This window comes from Mixophyes fleayi, chromosome 10 (assembly GCF_038048845.1).
Source record: "Mixophyes fleayi isolate aMixFle1 chromosome 10, aMixFle1.hap1, whole genome shotgun sequence".
Lineage (NCBI taxonomy): Eukaryota > Metazoa > Chordata > Amphibia > Anura > Limnodynastidae > Mixophyes > Mixophyes fleayi.
Window position 1 is genome coordinate 101,925,155 of NC_134411.1, and position 20,117 is coordinate 101,945,271.

The following is a 20,117-nucleotide window of genomic DNA, read 5'->3' on the forward strand; positions in this document are numbered from 1 at the left end:
AAGCCTATGACATAAGCTTTGTCTTTTCACTGCCCCTGTGCGATACAGATAAAGCAGCGCCACCATTATAAGCAATGTTTGATTTCCTAAAGGCACATCCACAGCTGAGCAATATCTCATTGTTGAGTTCTCAGAACTAAAACACAAGAAAACTGCAGCTGAAATAGCGTAGTACATAAATCCACTCATCTCCGTGCCCCGCTGCCTCTGCTGCCCACACTCTGCCTGCTGGCGTAACGTTTTCTTCAGAAACTTCAGAGTATTCTATTTATTTGTTGCTGGAGCGTGATTGAGCACTAAGAGGACAGACGTCACACTGAACAGATTTGGTTGATCACATCATGATTTAGCGCCGTAATACAGTGACTTTGGTATACAAAATGCAGCGTCTGCTTGTAAAGTTAAATATACAACAGATCAGACTCCTGTGTCCTAACAGATTCCTCCATAGAAACCCTTAGATCTGAGGATACTACTGCTTCCAGGGGTTACCAAGGGAACAAGAGTAGGGTCTCCAGTCCAAGATCCGCACCAAGGCTAGGACCAGGTTATGTGTCCTCCTATCGCTTATAATTACGTTGTTTTTGTTGGTTGTTAAATTCATGGAATTGTACCAATGTCACCGACTGACTATTCATGTGTGTCGAGGGAGGACACAGGTTTTGTGAAGACTCATAAGTCACTTTTAAAGAGATACAACACTTTTGGTAAATCTTCTGAAGACTTCCTTGCTGATAATATTGCATTCAGAGAGGTATGTTATTTACAAGATATAGAAAATATATTAAACATTACTTGGTGGAATGTAATTACTGTGTGTGGCCTGTAGGTGTCACTGTACCCGTTGCTGTGCACAGAGCACCATTAGCTGCCGACTAAACCTCTCTATAAATGGCAATTATTCTTGAAAGTCCTTAATTTATAAGCCAGTTGTCGCTTTATAACAAACCTCCATAGACATAGTTAGTGGAGCTTCTTGTAGGTTACTATTCTATTTATTCTGAAATGTTATTTTCAGTGCAATTATGCACAATTCATGTCAAATCCTGGAACCCAAGTCTTTGCTGCAATCTCTGTTCAGCCATGACGATTCCTCTTACAGAGGGCACAGAACATAACACGCTGGAGCACAGACCGCGGCTATCACATAAAGCCTGAGAATTGGGAAATGTAACAGCCAGATATATGGCAGCGTGTAGCAAATAATAGAGAAAAGAGCAGCAAAGAGTATCCTCTATAACATCTGTATCGCACCCTCTTGTACTCTGTGTCTAACAGGTGCAGGCAAAAAACCTGCAATCCTACACATATCACGGAACTGGAATTACGGATTTCCTGCCGTGACTTTCAGCTGTCGAAACGCTGCACAAATCTTTGTCATAGTGAGCAGGAAATATCACTTCCTACTTTAATCTTATGAACCGTCCCGAGTAAATCCGTATGCGCTATTCTCATTAATATCGTCGGCCTCCACTTAAAGAGCTGTTGTAATTTGCTGATGTAATGTGACGTTGCCAAGAAAACAGAACACACAATCTTCATTTACAGAATGCTGATATTCAGTGATACAAACAACCTAAACTCACCACATATTTAGACACAACATAATAAAAACAAAACGAAAAAAAACAAAAAACAATACGTTTTTACAATAAAGAACACCACATTTTGTCCTCGTTGATTAGGGGAAATAGTGTATCTTTTATTTTCTAGAAGGAAAAACAAGTGTGGCCTCAGTGTAAGACATGTACCTCTCGGAGCCTAACGCAATGAAAGAACCAAGAAACAGACAGCAAGAAACACATTGGACAAGGCGGCTGAATGCGCCGCGTCTTCTATCCGAAAACGTGCAACACGGTGACATCCGCTTCAGGTATAAAAAGACTTTACTGGTATAAAGTATACACTTAGACACCAATAAAACCACAGCTGCCATTTAAACAAGTGTTTTTATCCACTCTGTGTCAAACGCCATCAGAAATAAAATGATAAAATGAAGTCTCTTAGTGACAAGAAAAATCCTATATTACGACCTTGTCGGTCCCAACAAGGACAAAGATTTACGATGAAATATTCTTTACATTTTCATTTACAAACGGATAAAAATTACACTGCAACATTACCTATTATTTAAGATTATATTAAGTCATCTGTTCATACAACTTTGTTTAGATGCCATTTGAGAAAAAAAAAAAATGACTGGAGATTTCCTTAAAAATTATCCTCTTACGATTATAGAAAACAGACAAATCTCCCAGAAACCGTTGCAGAATTTGCAGGCCGTTCCCCCAATCTCTAGGACACGGACAGACATTTAACGGGTGGATTCCGGGTAAGGAGACCCCATCCGTATTGAAGCAAGCATGCCCGGCTCTCCAATCACACGACATCTAAAGGGTCCTGCAGAACTGTTCCTTACTTGACCGTTTCTACGTACGGAGGTCGTCTTGCATAGCTTGGGCCCGCAGAGATCCCTGTAACCTTAACATAGATGGATAATGGACTTATTGATTTCCGAGTTGGCCCAGTCATTACGTAGGTCGTCAAGGTGGCTGTCAAAATCCACGAGGGTCTCGTAAGACTGGCTGTCGATGAGAGAAGCGGATATCCTCTGAGCTTCTGGCCAGTCTTCAAACACGTCCCTGGAAACATTAAGAAACATCAAAATAAGGTAAGAAAAAACAGGGATCACAGCCAAGTTTGCAGAATCTAATAGGGTAAGTAACAGGGATCTGCCCAAAATGATACCATGTGATCTCACCGATCCGACAAAAGCCACATGGCACGCCCACTTTTGAGCACAAACGCTCGGACAGGACTCATTAAAATCAACAGGCCAATAAGTCCGAAGAATCTATTTTGTTGTTGCTTTTTCAAATGGCCCAATATTCCCCAATTAAAGCGGACAGCTCCCCTACACTTAACTGCAAACTAAACAAATCTGACCAGACAGCATATATGTTACCTGTACTGTGTGTTACAGTTTCTCCTATATAGTCAACGATGGATATTCACCAGTATTAGCGCTCGTGCACACATTGAAAAACAACACTAGTTAAAAGCATAGACAAAACCTGGGCACATTGTCCGCCCTTTAACAGAGTATTAGAAGTGTGTTTAATAACACATTTCAAAGCTTCACTGCAACATATGCAGTATGTACTTGATGAAAATTGCCATAGATCTCCACTGTACTGTAATATGAATACTTTTTTTTGGGGGGGGGGGGGGGGGGTTCATCATTGAAGCCTTTGACAACGCATGTTAGCTGCTTCAAGATAACCCCTTTATCTACTAGCCCTTATTGAGTGTTTGATGGCCCATGTACTGGCAGCCTCCTCCTGTGACATCATCATGCTGACAGCTCTCAGTCCATTGGCTCTTAACGATCACATGAGACCAGCGTCGCTGGAGGCCTCAAACAGCTCATTCATACAACACATTTATGACTCGGAGGGAGTGGAACATGATTTTGCCCTATACTGTGTGTGTTATAACTGTACGTTGCAATCAGGGTTTTACTCAAGCTGTAGTATGAACTCTACATGTTTCACAACTACCTGACAGAGCTGCTTTATTAACAGGATGATGTGCATCATCTTATTGTTTTTCTGCTGTTGTATACTTGAAATACAACATATAAACCTATCAACTTCTCCGTTGCCCTTAGGACCGCTGTTCCCAAAGTGAAAGTGTGCACCCTGGCTCCCAGGGGTGCCGTGGCCAGGAAGAGGGGAAAAAGCAAAACAAACCCCCCCCCAAAAAAAAACAACTTACCAATTTGGCAGTGCCCGGGACCCAGCATCCTCCTCACTGAATGTAGGGCGTGACATCATCACGCCCGACATTCAGTGACAAGCAGCAGGGATGAGAATGCCGGGCTCCCAGGCACCCGTAAGAAAACAGAAGAAAAGGAAAAATGGTGATCAGAAACAACAATGGAGTGGCAAAAGACGAAGGAGGGCGCAGAGTGTGCCGAGGCTAAGGAGGGCGCAGAGTGTGCCGAGGCGACGGAGGGCGCAGAGTGTGCCGAGGCTAAGGAGGGCGCAGAGCGTGCCGAGGCTAAGGAGGGCGCAGAGCGTGCCGAGGCGACGGAGGGCGCAGAGTGTGCCGAGGCTAAGGAGGGCGCAGAGTGTGCCGAGGCGACGGAGGGCGCAGAGTGTGCCGAGGCGACGGAGGGCGCAGAGTGTGCCGAGGCGACGGAGGGCGCAGAGTGTGCCGAGGCGACGGAGGGCGCAGAGTGTGCCGAGGCGACGGAGGGCGCAGAGTGTGTGGAGATGAAGGAGGGCACAGAGTGCGAGTTAGCTGTAAATTATCCTTTGACAGAAATATAATTGGAAAAAAAATAAATATAAAAATATTATTTTCCCTTGGATTTATGTATTATTTTTGCATACAACTAAATAAGTATTTCTGTCCTAAACTAAATACTTATTACGTCTTTTTGACCCAACTACTTATAAAACAGGACTGCTCAGTAATTATTTTGGAGGGGTGCCTTGAAAAAAATTATGGAGACTCTAAAGGTGCCGCGAACAGCAGAAGTTTGGGAACCACTGTCTTGTGATGAAATGTTTTGCAGCTGTGACATTGTTCCAGCAAAGTAAAAGAACGAAGAGTTCGGCTTCCTGATCAGTTCTATTGTAGTCGGCAGGTTACGGAGGCTACTGACTTATCAAACTCCATTCACATGTCTGATATCATCTCTAACTCACAACTAGATAGGTTAGAAGAAGAAACTTTAATATAGGTTTGTTTTTCTAACAGAAGGTAGCATTAACATGCAGTAATAACGCTTTAATACTCACTCGTGCAGATCTCTGCTTCTCCACTTATTATCATGATGCTCGTACACATGAATTGAAGGATATACACAATCCAGCGATAATTTAGAGTTATCCACCTGTCAAGAAAACATTCAAGACACATTATATAGTAACATTGCTGAAATAAAAAATAAATAAATACTATTTTCCAGCATTATTTCTAATCAAAACAAAACCACTGGTGTGTTTTACAGAAACCTAATTCACAGCAAAACTAAGTAGCTCATCCGTCACTGGTCATGATAATGTGGCCACCAGGGGGCGATGTTCAACTGTAGTGAACAATATTGGTTTATATCCATCAATTCACATATATGTTATCTAGATAGGGTGGGGCAGGGGTAATAGAGGGAGAGGTACGGGGGGCACCATAGGCTGCCCTACACAGATCAATGACACAATCCAACTGCAGACTGTGCACTAAGGTCTGAACCTGGTCCTAGATCATTGCAGTGAAGGAAGAACATTGAAAACAATATTTTAATACCATTATTAGAGCTGCATCATTAAATCCCTCTGCAATCCTGGAAGCGATTCTCTCAGCAACCTGGTTAGGACTGAAGCACATGTTGTTATTTTCTCAAATACATAAAATAGAATAAAAATATGCAAATTGACAGAGTTTGAAGCGTAGAAAATGCAGATATACGATGGCTCAGAGGACAGTAAGTGAACTATCATGTATTATATAAAGAGCTCTGAGTAAGGTGTCTGTTCCCGAGATGTCCCAATGAAGAGAAACAACAGCTGAATAGATAAGAAATCTCAGACTCCAGAATAACTACACGACTAACCTGCCGTCCTTTAGGCGCTCATTGGCTTGATAGTATCCAGCAATCACATAACTGTTTTCTTTACACCAAGTATCAATCTAGAAACAGAAAATTCGATAAACAGCAGATATTTCACTCTGATAAGTCATTTTCAGGATAATAGGTCATTATAAATAATCATAGACCCCGGCCCTAGGATACTGCCCACTAAAAACAATACAGTACAATTTTGTAAAATGCAGAAACACTTTTCTCTCATTGTCTGATCTATATCTATTTATGTGTGACAAGTTACCATAATAAGGGAGGTTAATAAGTATTATGTAGTATACTTTGCTGACGGGACACTATTGATCCAAGTCGGTGACTTGGGGTGTCGGGCAAAAGTTCACAGAAATATGGCAGTATGTAGTGCCCAATTCCTGTAAGAGTTTCAGAGTAAGCAAAGCTTTTCTGTCATTCTAGGAATTGTAAGAGCTCATTTCACCTTTCAATCAAAAAGCTTTAAGAGAGTCCCCAAACATAGTGTGATTTTGAAGGTCAAATGGGTAATTTAAAACATAACGGACTGCAAATCGTAGCACGTATGGGCCCAACAAGACCCCCAATCCCGATCAACACCTGATGGGGAACTTTCAGGAGTAACTCTGGACAGATGACAATTGCAACGGCCACGTGTGAGATAATTTGCTTCGATATTCTGCGTCCCGCAGCATTCAGCCCGAGTACAAAACAACCAGATCCCTCTGACTTGGCCACAAACATCTGCAGTCAAATTGGACTTCGGTCTGGTTGCTCGGTGCTCAAGTGTGAGAAGAGAATTCAGGAGAGACATCAGCCTAAAGTAATATAATAAGCCAGATTCCTTACCAGGGTCAGAGCCACCTCCAGCACCGGGGACAGAGCTATTGAACCGTGGAAGAGCGGGACACAGTCCACAAACAGCACCTGTGAATGACTTTCTCTGCGCTTCTGTTTCTCTGCCACCAGGATGCCGTTTACAGAGCAGGCCGGATGCTTGGCGCTGTGCAGCATCATTTTGCAGTACGCTTGTGTCGTTAACTTAAAGTTGGGCATTTTCTGTAAGTGCCAAAAAAGATTTAACAGGAGACGTATTAACATTTACACAAATCAGGGCAAAGATTTAAAGGGACAAAAAACCCTACAACACAGGGTACCTAATATAGAGTTATTCATACAAATCTCTATGCAAATGTTTTAGGACAAAACACAATGTCAAACGTGTGTAAGTTACCATTTCATACTGAATCAAATTGTATTTCAAGTTTTGCGGCCCTTTGAAACATACCAAATAGCAAATTCACACATCATACACATATCATTTAATCCCCGACACCATTCCTATCCCCTCCCCCAGGCTGGAATATAGTCCCCTATGATAGGAACGTTCTATGAATTGCTGGCCACACATGGGCTGACCCCTGGCACCTTATTTCTGTTAATATGAAGCGCTACGCTAGGTCTCCCATCTTGGTAGTGGTGTCCCCTGTGATCTAGTGAAGACAGGAAGTGGGGGCAGCCTCCAGCCGTCCGCCTCGCTCTACTGAGCATGCACAGACAGGAAGTGGGGGCAGCCTCCAGCCGTCCGCCTCGCTCTACTGAGCATGCACAGACAGGAAGTGGGGGCAGCCTCCAGCCGTCCGCCTCGCTCTACTGAGCATGCACAGACAGGAAGTGGGGCAGCCTCCAGCCGTCCGCCTCGCTCTACTAGCATGCACAGACAGGAAGTGGGGCAGCCTCCAGCCGTCCGCCTCACTCTACTGAGCATGCACAGACAAGAAGTGGGGGCAGCCTCCAGCCGTCCGCCTCGCTCTACTGAGCATGCACAGACAGGAAGTGGGGGCAGCCTCCAGCCGTCCGCCTCATTCTACTGAGCATGCACAGACAAGAAGTGGGGGCAGCCTCCAGCCGTCCGCCTCGCTCTACTGAGCATGCACAGACAGGAAGTGGGGGCAGCCTCCAGCCGTCCGCCTCATTCTACTGAGCATGCACAGACAGGAAGTGGGGGCAGCCTCCAGCCGTCCGCCTCGCTCTACTGAGCATGCACAGACAGGAAGTGGGGCAGCCTCCAGCCGTCCGCCTCGCTCTACTGAGCATGCACAGACAGGAAGTGGGGGCAGCCTCCAGCCGTCCGCCTCGCTCTACTGAGCATGCACAGACAGGAAGTGGGGCAGCCTCCAGCCGTCCGCCTCGCTCTACTAGCATGCACAGACAGGAAGTGGGGCAGCCTCCAGCCGTCCGCCTCACTCTACTGAGCATGCACAGACAAGAAGTGGGGGCAGCCTCCAGCCGTCCGCCTCGCTCTACTGAGCATGCACAGACAGGAAGTGGGGGCAGCCTCCAGCCGTCCGCCTCATTCTACTGAGCATGCACAGACAAGAAGTGGGGGCAGCCTCCAGCCGTCCGCCTCGCTCTACTGAGCATGCACAGACAGGAAGTGGGGGCAGCCTCCAGCCGTCCGCCTCATTCTACTGAGCATGCACAGACAGGAAGTGGGGGCAGCCTCCAGCCGTCCGCCTCGCTCTACTGAGCATGCACAGACAGGAAGTGGGGCAGCCTCCAGCCGTCCGCCTCGCTCTACTGAGCATGCACAGACAGGAAGTGGGGCAGCCTCCAGCCGTCCGCCTCGCTCTACTAGCATGCACAGACAGGAAGTGGGGCAGCCTCCAGCCGTCCGCCTCACTCTACTGAGCATGCACAGACAAGAAGTGGGGGCAGCCTCCAGCCGTCCGCCTCGCTCTACTGAGCATGCACAGACAGGAAGTGGGGGCAGCCTCCAGCCGTCCGCCTCATTCTACTGAGCATGCACAGACAAGAAGTGGGGGCAGCCTCCAGCCGTCCGCCTCGCTCTACTGAGCATGCACAGACAGGAAGTGGGGGCAGCCTCCAGCCGTCCGCCTCATTCTACTGAGCATGCACAGACAGGAAGTGGGGGCAGCCTCCAGCCGTCCGCCTCGCTCTACTGAGCATGCACAGACAGGAAGTGGGGCAGCCTCCAGCCGTCCGCCTCGCTCTACTGAGCATGCACAGACAGGAAGTGGGGGCAGCCTCCAGCCGTCCGCCTCATTCTACTGAGCATGCACAGACAGGAAGTGGGGGCAGCCTCCAGCCGTCCGCCTCATTCTACTGAGCATGCACAGACAAGAAGTGGGGGCAGCCTCCAGCCGTCCGCCTCGCTCTACTGAGCATGCACAGACAGGAAGTGGGGCAGCCTCCAGCCGTCCGCCTCGCTCTACTGAGCATGCACAGACAGGAAGTGGGGGCAGCCTCCAGCCGTCCGCCTCGCTCTACTAGCATGCACAGACAGGAAGTGGGGGCAGCCTCCAGCCGTCCGCCTCGCTCTACTGAGCATGCGCAGACAGGAAGTGGGGGCAGCCTCCAGCCGTCCGCCTCATTCTACTGAGCATGCACAGACAAGAAGTGGGGGCAGCCTCCAGCCGTCCGCCTCGCTCTACTGAGCATGCGCAGACAGGAAGTGGGGGCAGCCTCCAGCCGTCCGCCTCGCTCTACTGAGCATGCGCAGACAGGAAGTGGGGGCAGCCTCCAGCCGTCCGCCTCGCTCTACTGAGCATGCGCAGACAGGAAGTGGGGGCAGCCTCCAGCCGTCCGCCTCGCTCTACTGAGCATGCGCAGACAGGAAGTGGGGGCAGCCTCCAGCCGTCCGCCTCGCTCTACTAGCATGCACAGACAGGAAGTTAGGCTCTCAGCAGGTTCTTCGAGGTGACAGTTGAACTGAAAAGAATTATAAGTGTAAGAAACTGTATATATCATGTTACAACTAGTTCTGAAATAAAACCAACAAATTGGTTTAAGTCTAAAAGCTTCTTGTGGTTTAACATCTAAAACACTGCCGCTGACACCTATTACATATAACAGCACAAGTGCCCTGATAATTGGTTTCTGCCAATAATTTCTGTGCCAGGATCAGTTTCTGTCACATAATTGGATGATCAGTTCAGGCTTTAGACCAAACAGCTGAATTATCATCATCACCATTTATTTATATAGCACCACTAATTCTTCAGCGCTGTACAGAGCACTCATTCACATCAGTCCCTGCCCCATTGGAGCTTACAGTCTAAATTCCCTAACATACATACAGACACAGACAGACACTGAGAGACTAAGGGCAATGTGACAGCAGCCAATTAACCTACCAGTTTTTTGAGTGTGGGAGGAAACCGGAGCACCCGGAGGAAACCCACGCAAACACAGGGAGAACATACAAACTCCACAGATAAGACCATGGTCGGGAATTGAACTCATGACCCCAGTGCTGTGAGGCAGAACTGCTAACCACTGAGCCACCGTGCTGCCCACAATGCATTGTGTGGCATTATTGGCACAAAAGGCAAATGAGCACAATCACAGGTTGACTACAGTCATCTGCGGATCAGACTTTTTAAGAATTCCGGTCATTGGGGCCTTATCTGTGTGGAGTTTGTATGTTCTCCCCGTGTTTGCGTGGGTTTCCTCCGGGTGCTCCGGTTTCCTCCCACACTCCAAAACATATTGGTACCGGGGTCCACAGCCGGATAATATTGGGGGGGACAGACAGGGACCACAGCCGGATAATGTTAGGGGGGGGGGAGCAGACAGGGACATATAAGTAGCACCTGTGACGGGTTCAGGGGGTGATTACAGTGTTATCAGATTATAGAGTTTCCCACACCCTCCGACACCTCCCAGTGACTCCCCCGGGGTCCTCTCACCTCTACGTAGGTCCCTGTGGGGTCTCCGAGTCCGAACCGTCTGTCACCGCCAGTACCTGGGACTCACAACCGTAAAACGAGCAGCCGGCGGTCGCAAACAAAAACTTCGTGCCGTAAACCGCCGCTGATCACGTGGGCTCACGCGAAACCCCGGGCGGCCATCTTTGACGAGGGCAGAGAGAGATTACTGGCAGCTTTACTGTACATTTAGCGCTATACAGGGTGGGGGGCGGCCCTGCTTGGTCTCTCCCTGTATTACACCCGGAGGTATCACTGGCAGGCTGACACCCGGGGCGGGGAGGAGCTCTGAGCTCTCTGTGTAATAGGATCATCCAGCCTGTTCCGGCATGCAGTGCGGCGGCGGCAGTCTAGCCCCTCCTCCTTCCTCCTCTCGCTGGTTCCGGTGTCCTCTCTGTACTTGTCAGGCGGTGACTGGGTGAGGTGAGTGCGGGGCTGGGGCTCGGGGTGTCTCCCCCTCAGTCTGTGACTCCTCAGTTATCTCTTATTAATGTCCCCTAGTGACATCTGACCCTCTGTTACCTGGGGGATATCATTCCTGTAGGGAGTCCAGAGGTTGTGGGACTACAAGGACCAGCATGCCCTCCCTGGTAGCCCCATGGCTGCACAACCCTTCCCTATCACTTGGGGCAAATCATTCTCATCTCCTGTTTATGAGGTTTTATTTCTTACCCCACATATGAAGCAATTTCTGATGTGAATGATTAAATATTCTCTGTACAGCGGGGTGTGATCTGTGGGAGATATATAATCTGCTAGATAATCCTAAATAAACATCTATTTTATTCATTTCTGTAATGGTTTCAGTTCCTTCCTCTGTTGCACTGGAAGTCACCAAACCCACCATCCTCTGCTGTATAGACATTTTGATCCAAAATGTTTTACAAGAGAATGTGTTTAATATTCCAGAAACATACTGGTAGGTTAATTGGCTGCTAAAAAAATTGACCCTAGTCTATGTGTGTGTGTATATTAGGGAATTTAGACTGTAAGCCCCATGGGGCAGGGACTGATGTGAGTGAGTTCTCTGTACAGCGCTGCGGAATCAGTGTCGCTATATAAATAAATGATGATGATGAATATTGTAGAATATCCCCTGACCAAGGACAATAACCAGGGTATCCCTGTACTGATTTTTTTCTTTTGCAGATAACAGGTTTCTCTTCACCTAACACTGTTTTCTTGCGCTCTTCTCAGTGAAGACTAAAACAATAACAGTAATAATCTCTGTGATGTGTTGCTGTAGCCATATAGCAGCCTTGTGTTACATGGGAAAGACACAATGACCTTCCAGATTAGGTCACTTCAAAGGCATCTTCCTTGGCTGGTGCTGATGTCTGATTGTGGCATTCATTACTTGTTAAACTATTGTATCTGTGCCAGTTGTTTGATTTAGTAAGAGCCATCATATAACTGTACATGCAACAACAATGAAAATCATATTCTGTATTTGGTACCTCCCTCTTTGTCCCAATGAGCCTCTGGGTATTTTTCGTTTTATGTTATACAGCAATTGGGACTTATCAGTAATCGAAGCAGCGTTCCTTCTGCTGTCACACCTTTGTGTACAAAATGTGAATTAATCACTGATAGACGGTATATAAAAGCTCTGGCATGCATTTGAATTATTGATGAGCTCACTTGGTTGGCCCATCCAGCTTAATGATTAATATGCTCATTGAACAGCATCTCTGCCCAGCTTAAAGTAGACTTGTTTCCAGTTGGATAGAGGCTCTTTATGTAAAGATTGATCATTTTTCTCAGAAGATGGTCCGGAAGTAAGCGGGTTCTGTACCCCGATGGCAAAACTGGGCTGCTGTCGGCTTCTTTAGTGACATTTCCTCTTTTGCACATCAAAGCTCCTGACACCTTGGATCATTAAAGCGTTATGAGAGCGGTATCTTACAGGTGGAAAGTTGTGTAGGAGAGACATATTCTACCTAGCATTTAAGTGTCACTGATGGGCTGAGCTTTCGTCTCTTCACGGTTGCCCCTCTCCTATATGTCACTGTCCCCAATAGGAGAGCCTATTGGCTGTTCTTATTTTGTGAACGGTTATCAATCGTCCCTACTTTAAAATAATTGGCCCTATTAGACTGGTGATAGTCTATCAGAAGTCAGAGAGCTTCGATTCTGGCTGTACTGTGGTGTCAGTCTACAGTCCATTATAATGGGTACATTTTATTGTCTTTTAGAATGTTGTCTTCACGAGTGCTCAGCTTGATTGGAAAGAGGGTTCTTTCTACCTCTGCCTGCCTCAATGGACATGGTAAGTACACGTCTGTAGTTTGTTGTTGTATCGTCAACTTTTAAAAAGTATCCTTCCTTTTGGTTTTTTTTTTCCAGTCACTGAGTGTTGACGTTTTGTAACAAGTTACAATAAAAAAAATTTAAATTTTATTGGAGCTAAACCAAGGTCCTCAATAATAAACTAAGATTGAAATAATTATGCCACAATAGAAACTAACTTGTTTATGATATAAATAACATTTATTGAAAACCACATTAGTATCACTTATAATATAAATAATTCTGAAATCTTTTTAGATAGTTTGTCAGAAGACACAATTCATCTCCTAGATGATGCTCGGAACCTCTATTTTCTATATAACCTGTAGATTATCTAATGCTCTGATTTAAGAGTCAGACATGTTACGGGATGATTGGGAGGGAGCGCTCACTGCTTGTTTATTTCATGAGAGAAGATTAATAACTATGAGTTCAAGAACATTATAGGTTCACTATACTCTGTTTGTTTCCTTTTCCCCAAACAAGTCTGTACACTAATAATGAACCCGCTTTAAAAATAAATGGATATTTGTGGATAATGTTGTTACTTTTTGGAAAGCTTTAATTAGAAGGAGATTAGTGGATAATGTCATATAATTTGTGAGGTTGCTTTCAGGGTAACTGAAATCTGAAGAGCTGCCGTTGGGGCAGAGTGAAATACACCACCTCTACCTATATATTGTAGGGTAATATTATAGTAAGTGGCATTCTTAGATCAGTGATACATTTTGGGGGCCCTTTAGCCTTCAAAGGGGCCACACATTAACATTAACATTAAACTCAGTAAGAAGTTAAAATAATACAATCAAAGAAAGAGGCACCTCTCTGTAATAACATATCGGCAGCATTTTACACAAGCGCTACACGCCATAAATCTGACAATAAAGCAGGAAGGTGCCGGAGGTAAAGGCTTGGTGTATCCGTGCTGCTTGTACCAAATGCGCTACCTTGTGACAGTGCAAGTGGTTCAGTAACTGATGTAGCGCAGTACTGTATGGCGAAACCTCTGTTATTGGTTATTACAGACATGGAAGTTGTAAGTAGGTACAACTGGCAATCTGTATCATCGTGGTGAGCTTAACATTAATATATTCGTTTGGTTTCTTGTTACAGTGGAAATTTTACTTTGTTTCCAGAACACTATGGGATGAAGCCCAGGGTCATATTCAGTGTCATGGTGGAATATGAGTTAAAGGGTGCTTCAGTAATATATATTGCACATTAAACTGCAATGTACCTTAGGTGTCTATAAGCTATATTATGCAGTTTTTGTTTTTAATATGTATAACTTTCTGTAATGCACTCTTTTGTATGCTGTCATACACAGGATTACGCTCTATGGTTTTGACAGAAATGTCCTGTAGGTGGCGGTAGCGGTCCTTTAACCCTCTGCCTTGTGTTTAGCTGCTTCACTCTCTGAGCTCGTTAACCTTTAAAGTGTTTTGTTTTCTTTGAAGCGACCGTTGCGGTCCCTGAGTACACACTTCCCAAATACTTCGACCACCGAGGTGTCCCTCTCCCTGAAGTTTCCTATTTAGCGGACCTTACGCCGGATCAGAAATCTCTGAAAGATAAGGAGAAGGGAACATGGGCATCTCTGAGTGCTAAGGAGAAGGTGGATTGTAAGTAACCACCATCATCATCATCATTTATTTATATAGCGCCAACATATTCCGTAGCGCTTGTTATGTCTTCACTCCCGACGTCTGACTTACCACTGCCCTTAGTGCATAGCATTCGTCTTCTCTGTCAGTGCTTTTGTATGGGTATAAATTAATTATGTTACAACAGGTTTGGACAACCTGTGGCTCTCCATCTACTGTGGAACTACAGCTCCCAGAATGCCCTTCCAGCCAGAGTAAGGTTACTTAAACCTGCATGTGGTGGTTCTCTATTGGCCACAGGAGAATGTTTGTTAGTCAGATGGACAACCCTGGCTCACCAATGTTATACTATTTTAATGTACAATAGGACTCCACCTGTACAGATATTTTTAGTATAGGGTTGCAGCGTGTTGGCCCAAACATTAATGTATAATTTACTTCAGATTAGGATCTACAGATAAATGTATTTTTTGAGTACGCCTCTGTATGCAGTTATCATGGTATCTGTGGAAATACTCCGCAAAAAGGTCGGAACTTCTGTCATCATTATCACCATTTATTTATATAGTGCCGCTGCTTCCGTAGCGCTGTGCATTGCGGATATATCGTGTATCAGAGAAGGCTAGATAGGAGAGAGATCATTTAACAACGGGGATTTCTTTACTATCAATCAAACCGCTCCCTCCTTCCCATGAGGATGAAAATATGTTGTTCTGTCCGGTATCTGTCATCTTCAATCTTTTCATCTGTGTAACATGCTGTAAATGCACGTTAGTATTTATGTATTGCAGTAGTTCAGGAGAGCACAGATAACCAGCAGTCTCTTATAATAACAGATTTACTAGCTGTCCGCAGAGTCTCCAGTTATTATAACGTCACCACTGGAGCAGCATAAACTTTTAAGGGCAGAAAACATATATTTTGTCCCCATGGGGGGGGTATAAAGCGAAGAAACATCATTTCTAAGAGGGAATAATATTGTTTTATAATAACTTCATCCAAAGTCATGGGAAGACAGTTGTACAGATTGCTGTTATATCCTCAGGATCAGGAGATGTGGTTTATACACCCTTCAGTAGCTGACACTTATATCTGTTTTACTCCGTAGTGTACTACATCAAATTCCATGATACCTACGCTGACATGAACAAGGGAACAAACGAATGGAAGACGGCTCTTGGCACTGTATTGATCTTCATGGGCTTTACTGCTTTCATTTTCATGTGGCAGAGGAAATACGGTAAGCTTAGAGGGCACTGCCCACAGATCTTCGACACATCCCCATTCCCTGTTAAGCCATTTGGGGTAAAATGTGTAATTGTTGACCTGGAGATTTTTACATCCAATCTAGTCCTCATTAATGTACCCCCAATGTGTGATGTTGAAGACTATTTTGCTCGTCCACCACCGGATAGTCCTCTGTGGTCTCCTTCACCTGGTACAGCTACGCAGACAGCGGAAGAGAGTGTGTAGTTATGTCCTGGCGCTCATATGCCGCATTCTCCTCCGTTCTATCCAGTGCTGTCATGGACCGGCAGCTAATTTCACCTAATGGTGGGGACCTCAGGAAAGGACACTCGCTATAGAACTTCATGAGGAAGCTCAGCTAGCTCAATAGCAGGGGTTAGTACTGGGTAGTTGTAGATGACCCAGGCCTTCAAAAATCTGTCAGGGAAATAGGAGAGGATAGAATTAGGAAACACTTTGAAGTTCTTGTGTTATGACTGTGTGGCTGGTTCCCCTTAAAAATGAGTTTGATATTTGCCGTGGTGCTGTCACAGGGGTGCTGTGGCCAGGAAGAGAAAACAAAAAATACCACTTACCAATCCCGGGACCCAGCATCCTCCTCTCTCCCGCCTCTTGTCACTGAATGTTTTTTTTATTGTTTTGTTTTTATTTTCTTTCTCTTCCTGGCCCCCGGGATGCAGAGAGGGCAGAGTGAGAGGAGGATGCAGAGAGGGCAGAGTGAGAGGAGGATGCAGAGAGGGCAGAGTGAGAGGAGGATGCAGAGAGGGCAGAGTGAGAGGAGGATGCAGAGAGGGCAGAGTGAGAGGAGGATGCAGAGAGGGCAGAGTGAGAGGAGGATGCAGAGAGGGCAGAGTGAGAGGAGGATGCAGAGAGGGCAGAGTGAGAGGAGGATGCAGAGAGGGCAGAGTGAGAGGAGGATGCAGAGAGGGCAGAGTGAGAGGAGGATGCAGAGAGGGCAGAGTGAGAGGAGGATGCAGAGTGAGAGGAGGATGCAGAGAGGGCAGAGTGAGAGGAGGATGCAGAGAGGGCAGAGTGAGAAGAGGGGGCAGAGTGAGGGGAGGATGCAGAGGGGGAGGATGCAGAGGGGGCAGAGTGAGGGGAGGATGCAGAGGGGGCAGAGTGAGGGGAGGATGCAGAGGGGGCAGAGTGAGGGGAGGATGCAGAGTGAGTGGATGGCGGATGCAGAGTGAGGGGAGGGGGCACAGTGTGAGTTAGCTGAAAATTATTCTTTGACAGAATAATAATTGAAAAATATATAAAAATATTCTTTTCCCTTGGATTTATGTGTATTATTTTTGCATACAACTAAGTAAGTATTTCTGTCCTGACCTAAATACTTATTACGTTTTTTTTGACCCAACTACTTCTAAAACGGGACTGCTCAGTAATTATTTTGGAGGGGTGCCTTGAAATAATAATGGAGACTCTAAGGGTGCCGCGAACTGCAGAAGTTTGAGAACCACTGATATAAAGTAATGATCCCTTCATCATCCTCCGACATTAATGGACACCTATCTTGTTTTCAGTGTTTGGTGAAATCCCTCACACGCTCTCTGATGACTGGGTGGCCATGCAGACCAAGAAGATGCTGGACATGAGGGCTGGGCCCATAGAAGGCCTCTCCTCCAAATGGGACTTCGAGAATAACCAGTGGAAGAAATAAGTTGTCCATCACTCGCTCCAGTTCTGCCGACCCGAACCCCCTGAATGGTCCATTGACAACAATACCTCATTACGTAATCACTGGAACGTATCCACCTCCATTATATTCCCAATAAAGTGCTGGTTTACTTGAATTTAACTTTTGTCATCAGTTAACTACCTTTCACACAATAAAAAAAATAATTACTGTGGTACATTTGTGTTTAAAAAAAACAAAGATAAAGTAAAAATCTTGACAGAATTACTCTATATGAAGCAATAACTACAAGTTATATAAATGTGTCCGTCTTTCCACCCCACTGTCTTCTGTCTTACACCTGGTGCTATCGTCATATGTCTAACTACACATTTTAACGATTTTGCGCATCTTCAGAACATTGCATGAGGGGCTTTGGAAAAAATACGTTCTGTTATTAAACTTTTGTTTTACCAATGTCACCGCTCCCCCTGTCACCACCCCTTGGGCCTAGATGTCCCTGGCCCCCTCTGCCCTTCATCTTCCTCTGGCCCTGGGTGTCCTGGCCCCACCTGTCGCTGGCCCTGGGTGTCCCTGGCCCCTCCTCCTTGGCACTGGCCCTGGGTGTCCCTGGCCCCTCCTCCTTGGCACTGGCCCTGGGTGTCCCAGGCCTCTCTTCCTTGGGGCTGGCCCTGGGTGTCCCCCGTTCCTCCTCCTTGGGGCTGGCCCTGGGTGTCCCCGGCTCCTCCTCCTTGGGGCTGGCCCTGGGTGTCCCCGGCTCCTCCTCCTTGGGGCTGGCCCTGGGTGTCCCCGGCTCCTCCTCCTTGGGGCTGGCCCGGGGTGTCCCCGGCTCCTCCTCCTTGGGGCTGGCCCGGGGTGTCCCCGGTTCCTCCTCCTTGGGGCTGGCCCTGGGTGTCCCCGGCCCCTCCTCCTTGGGGCTGGCCTTGGTTGTCCCCGGCCCCTCCTCCTTGGGGCTGGCCTTGGTTGTCCCCGGCCCCTCCTCCTTGGGGCTGGCCCTGGGTGTCCCCGGCCCCTCCTCCTTGGGGCTGGCCCTGGGTGTCCCCGGCCCCTCCTCTTTGGCGCTGGCCCTGGGTGTCCCCGGCCCCTCCTTGGGGCTGGCCCTTGGTGTCCCCGGCCCCTCCTCCTCGGCGCTGGCCCTGGGTGTCCCCGGCTCCTTGGCGCTGGCGGTCCCCGGCCCCTCCTCTTTGGCGGTGGCCCTGGGTGTCCCCGGCCCCTCCTTGTTGCTGGCCCTTAGTGTCCCCGGCCCCTCCTCCTTTTGTCGCTGGACATGGGTGTCCCCGGCTCCTCCTGTCGCTGGCCCTGGGTATCCCCGGCCCCTCCTCCTTGGGGCTGGCCCTGGGTGTCCCCAGCTCCTCCTGTCGCTGGCCCTGGGTATCCCCGGCCCCTCCTCTTGTCACTGTTTAGGGAAATGATATCTGGAGAGTAATCTGACGCCTCAGTCCTGGCTGAGAGCACAGTGAGTGATTGACCTGCAGACCAGCTGTCCTCTCCTGTCAGAGACGCTTCGTCCCGCTCTCTTACTCTAATGATCTCTGTGTCTGTCACTGTCTTTGTGTCTCTTCTGTTGTTACCTGCTACAAAGTTTCACCCCCCTGTGTGTATCTGCATCTCCTGGCAACCAGTTCCTGCTGAGAGCCATGGGTGGAGGAATGAGCCAGGTACCTCAGCCACGTTTATATCTGATACAAAATAATGATCACTCTATCTCTGTTACCTCCTGGTACATATATGTGTATGGAAACTTACAAAGCAGCTTTTCTATATGCTGAACGTGTATTTTACATTTAGTGGCTGTAAGATCAGTTAATACATTGTGTTTGTTAGGTAAACAATCATTAAGATTGATTTTAAACTGTAAAATGTAATAATTTCTTATGATATTAATCAGCTGTGTGAGTGGTCTGTGCTCTGCAGTAGTAGAAGTAAGTTTCCCAAGGTCCTCAGTATAGATTTGTATGGCTAAAAGTATCTGTCTGACCTGTAGATTGATTGTAATAACAATGCCAAGTCCAGCAGGTGATACGTAGCTTGTTGTTGCCATGGAGTGATTGTGGATTTACAGGGTGTGGTGGGTGCTGGTGTTTCTCTGTTCCAAGCAGTGCAGGGATTTGATATACTCTGGGTGTCACAAGTTGCCTTCACATAACTATCCTGTTTAATCATCCCCAGGGACTACAGGACCACGCAGTAAATAGGTTTATTTCATAAATGTAGGTTTCGATTTGCAGACTTTTTTTATGTATATTCTTATTAGTGATGTGACTGACTTAGGAATTTTTTTTCCTTGATTGGATTCAATAGATCCCTAATCTTATGCAAATATATCTTTTATTTTATGTGTTTGTTTGTGCATTGCGAGCTGGGGATCCATTAATGGCTGGCTGGGTTACATGCCCCGTCATAAGAGGGATCAGCTAAAATTAGATAGCAGCCACCTGCTGTCATAACAGACACTCGGCTGGGTAAACATTGCTCAGGGGATCAGCACATGGAGGGACTCTGGGTCACTAACCATTTCACTGTTGTTAATAGCGCAGCCAGCCACTAGAGGGCACTGTGTGCTATAAATAAAAAGAAATCCTGTATGTATTGCTTGGTATGGCTCTATAACATTGCAGGCGATTGGGGTGTCTTCCTTCATCACTGGGAGACAGGACAGTCCAATACCGAAGCTTTATCCTGACTCCTCCTAACTCTAAACACCACTAACAGGATTTAGCCCTTACCTTTGTCACTCCTGCCAGCGTGGTAGGAGGTTCTGGTGGTTCCCCATCCATGATTATGTTTTGACAATGTCCAAGGAGTGATGGTTAGACAATTGGGTCAGAGCATATCCACAATGGCAGGTCTTATGGGGTTTTCCCGGTATGCCGTGGTTAGTACCTACCAAAAGTGGACCAAGGAAGGACAACCAGTGAACTGGCAACAGGGCTATGGGCACCCAAGGCTAATTAATGCACGTGGGGAGTGAAAGCTAGTCTGTCTGT

At 46.7% G+C, this 20,117-nt stretch overlaps 3 protein-coding genes across 3 annotated transcripts in view; 2 read left to right on the top strand and 1 right to left on the bottom strand.

Annotated features, from left to right (window-relative positions):
- Window positions 1-1,681: 1,681 nt before the first annotated feature.
- Window positions 1,682-10,651, bottom strand: EMC8 (ER membrane protein complex subunit 8). Its single transcript, XM_075189342.1, has 6 exons — window positions 10,333-10,651; window positions 6,470-6,679; window positions 5,621-5,697; window positions 5,314-5,383; window positions 4,809-4,903; window positions 1,682-2,642 (listed from the first exon to the last, which is right to left on the bottom strand). The coding sequence occupies exons 2-6, from the start codon at window positions 6,674-6,676 to the stop codon at window positions 2,483-2,485; spliced, it is 609 nt and encodes a 202-aa protein (XP_075045443.1). The 5' UTR covers window positions 6,677-6,679; window positions 10,333-10,651; the 3' UTR covers window positions 1,682-2,482.
- A 14-nt stretch (window positions 10,652-10,665) lies between these two features.
- On the top strand, window positions 10,666-17,287 carry COX4I1 (cytochrome c oxidase subunit 4I1). Its single transcript, XM_075189343.1, has 5 exons — window positions 10,666-10,773; window positions 12,546-12,619; window positions 14,097-14,261; window positions 15,352-15,483; window positions 17,018-17,287. The coding sequence occupies exons 2-5, from the start codon at window positions 12,547-12,549 to the stop codon at window positions 17,152-17,154; spliced, it is 507 nt and encodes a 168-aa protein (XP_075045444.1). The 5' UTR covers window positions 10,666-10,773; window position 12,546; the 3' UTR covers window positions 17,155-17,287.
- Window positions 17,288-18,628: 1,341 nt separating this feature from the next.
- LOC142104583 (dual specificity protein phosphatase 22-A-like) overlaps window positions 18,629-20,117 on the top strand; it is a 45,545-nt gene continuing 44,056 nt past the window's right edge. Inside the window, 1 exon segment of the mRNA XM_075189344.1 lies at window positions 18,629-18,788. Within this exon segment, the coding sequence (XP_075045445.1) occupies window positions 18,768-18,788 (21 nt within the window). The 5' untranslated portion in view covers window positions 18,629-18,767.

Coding starts and splice junctions, on each gene's coding strand:
- COX4I1 (XM_075189343.1), top strand. CDS start 12,547: ATGTTGTCTTCACGAGTGCTCAGCTTGATTGGAAAGAGGGTTCTTTCT. Junction 12,620..14,096: donor TGCCTGCCTCAATGGACATG/GTAAGTACACGT, acceptor TTTTCTTTGAAG/CGACCGTTGCGGTCCCTGAG. Junction 14,262..15,351: donor TGCTAAGGAGAAGGTGGATT/GTAAGTAACCAC, acceptor TTTACTCCGTAG/TGTACTACATCAAATTCCAT.
- EMC8 (XM_075189342.1), bottom strand. CDS start 6,676: ATGCCCAACTTTAAGTTAACGACACAAGCGTACTGCAAAATGATGCTG. Junction 5,698..6,469: donor TGGAGGTGGCTCTGACCCTG/GTAAGGAATCTG, acceptor TTCTGTTTCTAG/ATTGATACTTGGTGTAAAGA. Junction 5,384..5,620: donor GAGCGCCTAAAGGACGGCAG/GTTAGTCGTGTA, acceptor CATGTGCTTCAG/TCCTAACCAGGTTGCTGAGA.